A 14,314-nucleotide genomic window follows, 5' to 3' on the forward strand; every position below is an offset into this window, starting at 1 on the left:
TCTCCATTCTACTTGCCGTCAGTTTTCATTATTATAGCATCAGTTGTAATGATCTGAAGTCCATTACAAACATGTTTAGTTATAGCATCAGTTGAAACGATTTGAAGTCCATTACAAACATGTTTAGTAATTCATTGAAACATTACAGAAATTTCTATATTTTATATTACGATCGAAATTCACGTTCTGTTCTTTCTTTAAATGGTAGTATGCTCATATTCTGATTAAGAATCGCTTTTCTTAGCTTACTAACAAGTCATTACAATATTCTAAAATGGAATTATCTCTGGAAATGGATAATGACACTGGTAGAAACTGAAAATAGGCACAATATCACATTCGTTTAGACAGTGGTTAGTAACACTTACAATGTTTTTTATTCGACTGGAAGACCTTCTAGTATTTGTTCCAATATATCTCTAGTTATACCACGGACACGTGAACTCATATACCACTAGCGAGGTGTTCAATAAATGTAGTTTGTCTTTAATGCCTCGCTGGTGATATGTGAGTTTGTTTAAAGAACACATTTTAACTGAACTTGCGAATATACCTGTTCTACAATTTTCGTCTCAATTATTTATGAAATACTGAATAAGTACGGTGTGTCTAAAGTAAGAGTTTTCTTCGAGAAAGCTAACATAACATCAGATGAGTATTTAGTTTTTCACTTTCATGTATCATCCTGAACCACGATAGTGGTTCACTTTAGGAATTTCCACAAAACTCTAATAGAACATTCGGGTAAAAACTACAACAATTATTAATTTTAATGGAGTCAAAATAAGGATTTGTAGCTTGAGAAGATAATATAGACAGTATTTCCAGCCTTGTTTGTTTACTGTTGTTAGAGTTCTTAGATGTAGGTTTGAAAATATAATCTTTGCATTTTGATTCAACTTGTTTCTGTACCCTTTTGACGATTACTATTCCCCCTTTTTAAATTAACAATCGTTACTATTTCGTTACTTATCGTTACTTGTTCTATTTAGAAGCGACAACGGAAAATAACTTATGATAACTATTTTGTTAATATTCTTAACTTCTGCTTCAAAACGGTTTTGATTTCCTGATATTTTAAACTCTCTGTATGGCAGGGTTTTAACCAGATTTTCTTTAAAGATTGAAGAAGTGAAATTTTCAAAATGTGAATAAAATCCAGTGAAAGTGGGTTTATGGTACATTTTAGTGGTAAGTATACCCTGGTTTTCTAAGCAAACTTAAAACACGTTACGCCTCATTTGTTTCCACTTATATGATCTTAGAAACGTTTTTCCTGGACTTGAATTATTAATGACAAAAAAAAATTGAAATCGTGACATGTTATTACAAATAGTATAACTACAAACATTACAAATTTGTATTAGGTTACAGTGTAACATACTTGACAAAATTAACTGATTCCTAACTATCTTATATTTCACAAAGTATTACCTAAATTAGCAAACTTTACAGAACAGATACATGTACTGACTAAACTTATACTCTAGGGTTTCCTGAAATATTAATCAAGCGTGTTTACTAACATTATGAGTTGATAAGACTATTAACAAATATTCAGTTACTTGCATGATTGCACTTTGGAAAAAAGATATATATATATTTATATTGTGACAAATAACACCAGTTTTACTTCCCCTGCTTCATGTAAACAAAGTGTTTACCACTCTTTATAGTTATAGCTGAAAGCAAAACTGTTCAAAGTCTTAGAGTTAAAATGATGATATAAAATATGATATTAAACAATTTCTGGCTTAGTTTCATCAAAAGTAGTTGATAAAGGTCAAGGTAGTCGTACGTTAATGCACGATTTATTTCATCATGCCACTTGTGTTTTGAAAGTGGAAAGTCGTACATTCTGGTTTATGCTGGAACATAATGGTTTATGCAAGTGAATGTGGTGTAAATTTTAACTTAGGGACAACAAGAGTTTTGATATATTTTTGAATTCATTCACATTTGATGCAGAATTTGTTCCTCAACGAGATTTATCGTCAAAAACCGCACAGTTTTTATGCCCCGTTGTTTAGGACTCTTCTTCTTTTCTTTGCTTTTTTAAATTTTAATTGTTGTTAAGCCCGTGTACAAAAGTAGATTCATCTCAAATTCGTAAAAGAGGAAACGTAGAGAGAAAAGCAAAATGACGGTGATTAATTCAATTTCCTATACATTATAATACATAAGAAAATTCTAAAAATTTATATTTTTAGAAATTAGGAGAAATATTATTGGGTTTTGCCTGCTAAATACTAGAAAAGCTTACTCGATTTGCTTATAATGATTTTGGGAGTTGAAGATTTATATGGATAACCTTACCTGTACTGGTAAAACTTTCCTCAACTAATATAACATTAACTTATTGAAAAGTAATGAGCTTAAACATTTCAGTGTGGACAAGCAAAGAGGGTTGTTTTATTTGTTGTTTTCTTTTTACTCATATTTTCTAATTTTGGTTGATTGAAAAGTACAGTATCATAGCTTTCAAAAAGTTTGTGGAGTAATGACTGCCAAAATAACTGTTATTTACACCTACAATTCTAATCCTTACTACTCGAACGGAATATGTAAATCTCAAAATTGTTTAGCGTCTATCGTATACTGAAAACAAAAATTGGCACATGAATTTTGCTCTCGTAATAATGATTGCGTTTAATAGAAACAGTAAACTAAACGGTGCGTTTTGTTACAATTTCAGCTGCCTTATCACGCCGTTCTAGAAAACAAAATAAAAAAACATTCCTTCCAATCTGATCTGGAAATCGGCATTTTAAAACCTTATTTTGAATTACCACTTTTTTAACCCTTGAATGTTATTTAATATTTCTACTCCTCCTTCACCCTGGAAGCCCTTGTGTTTTTCTACGATATTTTGGCACGAATAAGAGTATCTCAAAGGATTATTTGATGGTGAATTGAAAGAAATGAAGATTCCAAAGTGCCCCAGAGGCTATATCATTTACAATAAAAATCCGCTTATTGTATTTCCATCAAGCTAAGCCATTGTCTATATTACTGGATGGTGGGTCATCATTTCCTTTTGTTTTTAATATTTGTAGTTTTTCCTAAGTTGGCCTTAATGCAAGACATAAAAAAAGAACTATACAGTCTAAAGGGTTTTGCTTATAAAGTAACTAAATTGTTTAAACTCTAATTATAGATTTAGGAGACCCAGCACAGACCCTTTGAGTAGGCAAAGAATGCAGAGACATTTTAAAGGCGCACAATACAACACTCTAAACGCCAATGTGGTCTCAACGACACAAGTTCAAAATCAGTATTTAGATACATAGAACTCTGGCGTAATAAGCGAATGTCGTGAAAAACCCACAATAGTTCTTGCTAGATCTTTGACGTCATTGCAGGATTTCCTTTACTTTTCGTTTCTTGCCGAGGTCACAGTACCATCAACCAGAGGGTAATCAACAACAGAGGAGAAAGTGTGGAAACTTTCCATGGGTTCAAACCTATAAATACAAGATAAAAACAAACAAAAATTGTTTAGTAGTTACTCACTACTGAGTTCCACTTCAACATTTTGGCGTTATTTTAACTTTCCTTGAATTATCCTGAAAATACGTGCTTTCATCGTTCATTCAACCCGATTTTGATAATAATATTTTGGGATTTTTTATTTGCTAGTTACTCGTCTTCATTCCGTTTTCTAAGCCAAAAGAATATTAAACTATATTAACCCAATTGTTTAGGATCAAGAGTTAAATAAACACTTAGACTAAAGCTGAGTTAAACATCTCTTTTAATTGATCAGTCTGGTCAACAATTAAGATAAAAATAAGCAAATTTATCACTCAGATCAATTGTTTAAAGTTGGCTTCGTTTTGACTAATCAGTCAGGCTAACAGTTAATGTAAGACTTTTTGTTGATTGATCACTCGAGTTAAAATTATTTTAAGTCTTTTTGTTGGTTTACTAGCCGCATCCGTAATTATTATAAACCATTGTGTTGAATAACCAGCCACATGGACGGTAAGAATGTCTCTCTATTGGTTGAAAGAGTTGTAATGTACAATGTGATAGTTTATTAATTAACACTTATATTTACTTATAAAGTACCAAGTTACTTTATTAGGAAGAAGTTCATGATACCTTTTTAAAAAACAAAGTATCTATATGCTCTGAAATATTCACATATTCTACAATTATACAACGTTTATGACATTGCCTCACATGAAGTATTATTCGTGATTATAATGAAGACTAATCATGGTAGATAAAATGAAATATACACCTTTAAGATTATCTAAGAACTAAAAAAACAAGAGAGTTGAGTTTTCCTTGCTCCTAGATCAGTATATTTAAAGTGGTGGTATAATAAGGCAAGTAAGTTTTGAACACTTGTGGCGCTATGTTATTTTGCTATAAATATTATTGTTATTTTCATAAACATAAGTTTGTGTGGTTGGTTATTCTCAAGTCCAAATCTACACAATGGGCTATCTTTGCTCTTCCAACCACGAGTACCAAAACCCACTTTTCAGCGTTGTAATTCTGCAGACTTACCAATGAGCCCCTAGGTGGCAATTAACTTAATTGTTTGTTTGTAATTAAGCACAAAGCTACACGATGGGCTATATATGCTCTGCCCACCATGGGTATCGAAATCCGGTTTCTAGCGTTCTAAGTCCGCAGACATACCGCTGTGCCACTGGGGAGCAGTAAAACTTAACGATGTAAAGTTTGAAATCATACCATTTTAACACCAAAAAATATATGATTTTGTTTCTTATCGGTTTCGTTGTACGATTTCGTCAAAGGAGTCCACTACACACTCACAATATTAAAAGCAAACGAAAAAATTAACATAGATCTTTTTTATATCGGAAAAAAGGGGTAACAATGATAACATTCCTTACGGATAATGTGCACGTTTAAAGATAACCATGTAGTATCTTACTATTTAGACTTGAAGTATAGGAGAAAGACATAATTACAGCACACTGCATATGCTACAAATCACTTTTAAATTTTTTGACACAAAAATCTCCACCAAAGTTACCATTTTGTATCATGTCTAGGATTAAAAAAGAAAATGATTTTTCAAAATATTAATACCTTATAATCTATGTCTGTTTACTTAATAAGAAACAGACAAACTTAATTACGTTCCCATTTTTTTGGTCTGAAAGACAAATTTTTGTCACGGGTTGCAATATCTCAAGATACAACGTAAACAAATGAAATTTGAAAGGGATAGGGCAACAACGGATGTTATTTTAGGTTAAATGTACATGTGTGTATTGATATAGCGTTCAACATTCTTTCAGATATACTGTGTACGTTAGTTTACGTGTACTGTAACTTCTTGAGCCGCCTGATCAATACAGAACGAATATTACGTTTCTCTACACAACTTTATATAGCAAGTTTTATAACCGTGCTGCCATTTCTTAGATTGCATAAAAGCAGAAAACATAACTTGACCCTTTTTACTTCTTTCTGACTTGCCTAGTTTTCGATGCTAGTAGAAAATCCAGCTTTTCGGTAACCTTACTTTAGCCATGTAACAATATTTTAAGATTAAAAACTTTTCACAAGAGGCTAATTTTTTTTGCCGTTTTATTAATCAACTTATGTTTATCTAATTGGATAAATTTTGTGCTTATAGACAAAAATATTTTTAATTATAAAATAGTACAGTTTAAAAATGTATATAATTTAGTCAACCATCCTTATTTTCTTCATAAAATGTTTCCATCAGTTCATAAAAATTTAAATTAATACTTAAAGTGATTAATTAAACTTTAAAAAAATTTAATTGGTCCATCAACTAAATACTATGAACTATAATAATCAAACCCATAAAAAGCACGAGGATTGTTTAGTCATTTGTAGTTTTATCAAGAGTATCATTCTGAAAGAGTTAAAATATTGTAAACGAACATAACAAAAGTAAGAGTTACTTATTCAAGATATAGTAATATCAGATGTGTAACGAGACTATATACATTGTTTTCATATGGGTATCGATTTTCTTTCTCTGATTCAATATTACTCTTGCTGTAGCGAGATTCAATTACTTAAACATGGAAATCAATACTTACTTGCAACTCCGGAAATCCTTTTGACAGTAAGAGGGTCTGAAATTCGAAAATACAAGCAATGTTTTAAATGAAAGATGATAGGTTATTTTGAATTTTCGTGTTTAAATTACCATTTCTACGATCGTAGTAATAGCTTTTGGATCGATAAAGACTAAGATGTACAATTCGCAAACTTGTATTTTAAAGCTTCATAAATACTACTTACTTCATGAATACTACTTAATTTATAAATACTACTTAATTCATAAATACTACTTAATTCATGAATACTAAATAATTCATAAATACTACTTAATTCATAAATACTACTTAATTCATGAATACTAAATAATTCATAAATACTACTTAATTCATAAATACTACTTATTTCATGAATACTACTTAATTCATAAATACTACTTATTTCATGAATACTACTTAATTCATAAATACTACTTAATTCATGAATAGTACTTAATTCATGAATACTACTTAATTCATGAATACTACTTAATTCATAAATACTACTTAATTCATGAATACTACTTAATTCCGAACCTTTAAAATCGAGTGAGCTGCTATTCATTAAACAAAATACATCTGTACAGGGAAACATTTTTTTATAATATAAACAATGAAACTAGATTTTACAATTACAGTTATGATAAACCAAAACGTAAATGGGTATTAATGAGATATCCAGCTATCCATATTGACAGAAAATAAAAATGATAAGTTAATGTCGAAATCAATATATTATATTTATAGCAATCCTTGTTTAACGACTATACACTGCGTTTCCAAAATAATGTAGTAATTTTTATGATTATTATAAAATAGTGAAAGATATTTGATTTGGTTTAGCTCCCTGTAATTTCTATAATTTAGGGCCTTTTTCAGGACAGTCTATGTAAATAATCTTCCAACAACTGATATTCCTCACGCAAGTTTACACAATTGGATTCGTAACACTACACATACACTTTACAGAAATGGTGTGATGAAACTCGTTGATTGGAGGACGAAACGCGTCATACTTAACACATACTGTGTTGAGAAATGACGTCTGATTTTCTACATCCTCAACACCATTGATGCATGTTTATCTGTTGTAATTTGATACGGTTGGTCAAAAGGAAATATGTTTTTCTTTGATCACCCCCCTGTACAATTGCTAGGCATTAAAAATTAGATTTACTTAACGCTAAATCCATAAATATTTTAAATATCATTTAAAAAAATCATTCCACTCCACCTAATGAGAGTATAAACATAGTTTCCTATGATAGTAACATTTAATCCAAAATAGGATAAAATTAATAAGCAGTTTGGAGCTTGTAATTATTCACTGACATATTACTAAGAAAACTTTGACATCAGGTATTTAATATTTTCAACTCGAACTGCCCCTTATGCGATGCATTAGTTAAGCTGCCGAGTTACAAACTCTTGATATTCAGACACAGCTACCCCTAATATTTAACGAGAAACTAGATGAAAGGCAACCAGTCAGTAGAATCCACCACTTATACTACTATTCTTTACCAAATAGCGGAACTGACTATCGCTTTTACAATATAAACGTTCAATGCATGTTCAGTAGCATATCACAGGTTCGAACCTTGGGCCTTCCATAACACCCTACGGCACACTAACCATTGGGTCACTTACGGTTGAAGAAAACATTAAAACCTGCTGAGTTGTTTTGAATTAACTAATAACTATAATATTAAAAGGTAGGGTTGAAGTGTGTGATACTTCGGTGAAATGTTACAGTTAATTTTATTCCATTCTCTGTTTGGTTGTGAAGTTAGCATAGTACAAGCCGTATATTCAAAATAATTGACATTAAAGTTAGTTAAAGCCGATTTAAAGTGAAATATGGCTCTTCTAAAGTAGAAAATAGTTTGTAAGCTATATAATAAGGTAAAAGGATACGGAACTTACCCACGTAGTTTCGAAACTGATAGAAAGCTTCAAATCCTGTTCCGTCAAATTTGCCATTGGATTTGAAAGCGACCCGAAAGAAATCTCCATCGGACTCAATAATTTTGGGTTTCTTCCCACCGCAGTGTCTCGGAATTTTCCTGTCCACTGTACGAAAGTTGGAGAATTCGACGAAGTCGCTAGCCAAGTCAGTTGTACACCTAATAGATTTGAGTTTTATAAATAAAATAAAATTGACAGAAATTGTTGTTTGTTATTAAGGACAAAGCTACACAAAGGGCTAACTGTGCTCTGCCCACCACGGGTATCGAAACACGGTTTCTAGCAGTATAAGACCGCAGACATACCACTGGGCCAATGGGGGCTTGATAGAAATATTCTGTTTTTAACCAGAGAATACTAGGGAAATGGAGTGCCTGTGGGATTGTATATATGAACGTTGTATGTTGTCACGTGAATTTCAATGAATATCAAGAAACGAATAAATATTCTTTTAAACACTTGTGCAGGAACTAAAAACCAAAAGAGTCTGCATTTATAAAAAGTCGGTTCCTCAATTTTATAAAATTATGCAATTTCTTTGTTGTTGACAAATATAAAACTATACTTAAAAATATATAACTATGTTACATGTGAGAAGCTTATTTTACTTCAACTTTATATGCATAAATTCCCATGAGAGGTGTAGAGGACAGAAGAATAGAGAAATGAACTTACGGTGAAACGCCCTCTACGTCAAAATAGGCAAAAGTCAGAGTAAGACGCTCACTTCCTTTTCCGTAAAAAAAATAATGACACTCTGTCGCTCGAGGATATAGACCCGGATAGTTAGGTGATGTAAATGTCCCGTTTGTTCTCACCGTACTATTAAAAATGAAGCCACACACTGAAAAAAAAAATTTAAAGAATATAAAGTTTTTGTTTTTTTACCTATACGCTTTACTAACTCTTATGTAGGGTGATTTTTTGAACTTCATAAATCTAATCTAATGTTCAAGTTTGAGATTTCTTAAAATTTACATAGCTTACGCAATCTTGTTGATATATTACATTTAGAAGTAAAGCTAAGAGCTGAATAGGATCTACCAAAAACATTTCACGCTGTTAAAGAAAGAAAAAGTCTTCCCTATTCTAGGGTTATCACAAGTTTGTCCTTTGCCAGTAGAAAAAATGTTTTATGATGACTAGAATTTTTTATAAGGCATATTCAATTTTTTGAATATGTACTTAGTAATTACATTTTATGAAAATACGCTTTTTCTTATAAAGAAATACGACACATCATTTATACTGAATATAAAACAGATTGTTTTGTTTGATTATTTGTTTTGTTTTGAATTTCGCGCAAAGTACACGAGGGCTATCTGCGCTAGCCGTCTCTAATTTAGCAGTGTAAGACTATAGGGTAGGCAGCTAGTCATCACCACCCACCGCCAACTCTTGGGCTACTCTTTTACCAACGAATAGTGGGATTGACCGTCACATTAGAATGCCTCCACGGCTGAAAGGGCGAGCATGTTTGGTAGAACAGGGATTCGAACCGCGATCCGCAAATTGCGAGTCGAGCGCTCTAACCACCTGGCCATGCCGGGCCATAAAACAGATATATGAGATAAGTTTTAGCTATGAAAAAACAAAATCACTGTTATAAACTCATCCCAAACATCTTTTTAGGTCATTTATATGCAGTCAAGCATGTGATAATTCGCCACGTGATCTGAAATTTAAATGATTGATTATTCAGTCTTCGGTCGAAAATGAATAGGACATTTGGTTGAGGTTACATCTTTGCATTTCGCGGCATTTCATATCAACATGAAATACGGTCACCACAGTCTGGCACTGACATTGCCTGCTTAAAATCAGCTTGTTAATAAGGACCTGCGATATCCTCGACTCCTCCTCCTCTGAAAGGTCAATTTCCAGAGTATTTCTAGAATCTGAAGTAATTTGACGAAATACGACACATTTTTCAAGGGCATACTTACATTTTCGATGAGACAAGTGAAAGTGCAGGCCACTTAATTTGTTTAATCTTATCTTCTTGAGGAATGTACCGACCAAATCTAGCATTGCATAGATGGGCTTTATCATTCCTTAGACTAAAGTCAGGACAATTGCACGGACATATGTCAAGACAGAAGGCCGAAAATGATGGTTCCTTTAATATTTGACCTTTAATAGCCCCATTCTACAGTTTGTAAAAAGCGATTCATCCATATTTCTACCCATTCATACTTCCAAACTGAGTATGTTTTTGTTTGGCTCCCGGGCAAAGTGCGGCTCACCTTTAAAAATATTTTGCTCTTTATGTAATTGATTCACTGATCGTATCTTTGCGAATGACATTTCTTGTGCCTTGTGGGGAACTGAATGACTTTCCATAGAAGTCTGGCATACATGCTGGCCTTGTGAAGTATTTTTCTAAGTGTTCTGTACACTGACATGGCGCCTAGTTGCTGGTGCAACATTTGATTCAGTCTCAAAGTAGGTAAACTATGATTGCAGTGAGCCAAAATTAACACACAATGGCTGTCTACATGTGCAGCGGATGACACTCTGCCTTATCCAAATATCTAAACAACTGTATCTTTGGTTTATAAGTGGGTTCAAACTCTGTTAGTAAGAATTTGAAACATTAGAAGCCAACTCCTATTCGTCTAGTTTCTCTCCACATGAATGAAACATCCAAAGATGTTCTTTTGGAATTAGTCATGGTTCATGAACAATGTGGAGTAATCAAACATCTGTAATTAATTTGAAATTGACAGCTAAGACAAGATTATATAAGACTAATGTGACTAAAATAGGCCGAAGTACTAATAATGGCAATTTTAGACTATATGACTGATCATCCGTCATCCGACTTGAAGGCAGGGTTGCCAACCTTACAGTTTAGTTTCTGTGACATACAAACAAACAGTGAGCCTTTTTTACTGACATCATTAAAAGAAAACATATTTTCTATTTATAGGCTTATGAGCAGTGTTAGCATATATGTGTGTATGTACACACACACACATATATATATATTTTACTGACTGTCCGTTTGCAACCCTGTTAGACGGGTGCTTTATTTAACATTTATTTACATTTTGTAACAGTCGTTTTAGCCTTATCATAACCATAATACTACAAATTCCGATTATCTTTTATTTTTAAGGCAGTGCAGTTTAAAGAAAGTGCATTTTTGTGCTTATAAGTTTATAAAACTCAAGTCGATTTTAATCTCATAGTTTAGTTGGACCATAAGATTATTTTATGTGGTAGGAACAACAAGGTGAGTAACTCGTTCATGCCATTCAGTTTCAAATTACCTAAATGTGGGGGAATTTTACTTTATAGAGATTTTTGTTCATTTCTGTTCGTGAGAATAAAAGGAAAAACAATATATTGCTAGTGAATGCTAAAATGTTTCATTAGTATTAAATGGGTTACTAGACAATATCAGCTAAGGTGCTCTACTTAATCTGAATACTTCAGATATTTTTGAAGTTTAACAGATAGCACATTTAAAATAGTTTTATTTCAACGTATACATCATTTTAATGCACCATCTTATGGTCATTGTTTCATATCATATTAAAAGTGGGGGTACATTTTCTAGACAGTGCTTACCAAAATAGGCAGAAAAAAGGAATTAACTATACATCGAATTTTAGCGCGACACATCAGTGACGCTGGACTTAAAGATTATGAGGCTTTTGCCAATACAAGAGGCAATTTAAACCCCAAACACGCTTAATCTATAGTTTTGTGTTTTATTTTATTGTTTTGTATTTTTAATTCATTGGTTTTTATTGAGCTACCGATGGTATTTATAAACATGCTTAATTTGGTATTTTATTTATGAGGCGCTCATTAGTATTTGTATTCTCATTTTATTATTACCTAACAATTGTATCATTATTAGTTAATGTTTCAGTACAGTAATTTATTCAGGAAATATTATATCTATTACATAGCTGCTTGAATATCTTGAAACTCATAATATTCGTCTTCACTCATTAACTTTGGTTTAGTTTGCTAAATACATAGTATGAATAGGTTCATGTCTAAGTTTATAATAGAATGTTAGATACTTTGGATATTCTTTTCTGATGTCTTTCCTACTATTGGCCATTATTCTTAGTATATAAGTCATCTAGCTTCAATCAATCTATTTCATTGAGATATCAGACTGTAAACGTCTATACTTGTTTCTGTTTTCGTAGCATTAGTTAGGGCTCGGAGATACGAGTCAAATCAGTGATTATTTTTTGTAAGAGCCCTTTTGTCTCCAATATCTAATTTTACATTACACTTTTTTTCTGAAAATCAAAATATTCTTCAGAGTTATCAGTGTTTCTGGAGTTATCATCACTTGGATCTTCAGCAGCAATTTCTCCTATTTTAGAACCGTATTCACTGAAACTCAACATAAGTATACTTCTTTCAGTGGTGTTGTCTTCTTTTTGAATATGATTCTCAATGAATGTTTCTTCCTCTTCTTCCATTCCATGGATAATTTCTGTGTCTTTCACAGTTACGTTTCTGATAAACTGCTTCATATACCTTTGAAATTGGTATCATTGTAGGAAGATGTATATTTACTTAGGCCAATGTCAACGAGTCACTTTTATGTTTCTACATTGATAAATCTTTTCATTGGCCGCACTTTCCAAGATGCTGAAATCGTTGGTTGTAATTCTAATGTCACAGTCTTGCAAACAGTGACAAAGACCGGCCGACTGATTATATAGAGTATTGTGCGCTTGCTCTTTAATTCTTGAGCTCAGACAACTGAGCCAACATAGCCATGGCTACACCTTGGACATATAAATTTGTAGATGACATCCCATCAAGTCGTTTATAATGACAACCATTTGGTGACAAATTCTAATAACTTATTAAAACAGGTTTTGTTATACCACTAACAACGTCAGAATTTCGAAAAATTAAATTACTACATAACTCTCTTTTCTTTAACAGTAAATTAGTAAATAAAGACCCAATGTCTAGACTAGCAATATGGACACTTATTGTGTATTTATAATGAATGAGCCACGAACATATTTGAGCATTCAAAACCTGCTCAAACTGATTTTCAGAAAATCTATTTCTCATTGACTTGAATTTCTAATATAATTGTGAAAAACCAGGATGTCATTATCAGTTGTATATAGTTTAGTCATCATAAACCATGAGATGTCTGAGCTGTTAGCCGGAAGTGAGATAATCTGAATGCTATTTGTATTCATGCTGTAATCATTAATTGATATTCGTCGCTAGTCTTGGCGATTTATTAGTTAATGATTAAAATATTTAGTAAATATTACTTGTGAAGAAATTTCTTCATTTAAATATTATAATTATTATCTTCGAGAGATGTAATAATTAAAGATAAGAGCTTTTTCAATTGAGTCTTGGCGGGGAGATTGTGTGTTAGCTGGTTTTGCCTGGTAAACTATTCACTATAATTATTGAATACTAGCGAAAGTATCCAACTTCACTCGGGTTATTAGGTTGATATGTTCTAGATAACTATAAAAGTGTGTGTATTCTGAAACTATTTTAGCAACCTGCAGGTGGACATAGTCTTCAACTCGGAGCTTCTTTTAGTTTATCGCAGCCTTTCTGTTTCGATTTTGGCACACATTACGAGTTGCCCGTTATGATTTTAGTGACGGGGTGCAAGGGGGGCGTGAAACCATGTAAGTTTAGTGAATGCTGGTATGAGTTAAAGTAATTATTAAATAAGCCTAAAGTAAATACATAGTGTGAGATAACCTAGCCTAGAGCCAAGTGCATAAAGTTTATCATGAAAGTAAAAATATCAATCTAATTTTAAACTTAAATCGTTTCAGAATTAAGGTATTTTCTGTTATATCACCACAGTTTTTGATAAAAACAAACCTCTTTAATCAACGGAGATTCTAAATTAAGCAATCAACAAATGTTTTTCCAGTTTTGTTGTTTATAAATTTCATTTTATACTTTCAGTACATAGATCAACAACATTATTGGGTTATAGTTTTGTTGCTAAGCAACATGAAATAAAGGCCATTGTTCGAACGCATTGTAATCAAAACGCAGTGGATTTTCTATATATTATAAGTTGTTAATCTAATTGATATACTACAGGGTATGCTATGGGATGGTTGTACTTGCCTCGTCATTTTTGACAGGTTATACGACTATAACAAAAGAACGTGTTTTTCTATATATTTGTAATCTAAGGAACCACTTTTTTCTATGTGTTTTTCGCTAGCTTGCCTCATTAAAAAAGACACGCACACGCATGAGCGCACGCACGTGGATAAAATAGTAATAACACCCAAGTGCACGCT

The 14,314-nt window shown here is 32.2% G+C and overlaps 1 protein-coding gene across 3 annotated transcripts in view; it reads right to left on the minus strand.

Moving 5' to 3' along the window:
• Positions 1-2,390: 2,390 nt before the first annotated feature.
• The window catches only part of LOC106463468 (suppressor of lurcher protein 1-like), a 160,200-nt gene continuing 148,276 nt past the window's right edge, over positions 2,391-14,314 (minus strand). For all 3 annotated transcript variants that reach the window (XM_022391355.1, XM_022391349.1, XM_022391361.1), the window contains 4 exons: positions 8,703-8,871; positions 7,986-8,185; positions 6,060-6,095; positions 2,391-3,464 (listed from right to left, as the gene is read on the minus strand). In XM_022391355.1, the coding sequence (XP_022247063.1) occupies positions 3,394-3,464; positions 6,060-6,095; positions 7,986-8,185; positions 8,703-8,871 (476 nt within the window). In that variant the 3' untranslated portion in view covers positions 2,391-3,393. The remainder of the gene's footprint in view (positions 3,465-6,059; positions 6,096-7,985; positions 8,186-8,702; positions 8,872-14,314) is intronic.

The sequence above is a fragment of the Limulus polyphemus genome, unplaced genomic scaffold (assembly GCF_000517525.1).
Source record: "Limulus polyphemus unplaced genomic scaffold, Limulus_polyphemus-2.1.2 Scaffold53, whole genome shotgun sequence".
Classification (NCBI taxonomy): domain Eukaryota; kingdom Metazoa; phylum Arthropoda; class Merostomata; order Xiphosura; family Limulidae; genus Limulus; species Limulus polyphemus.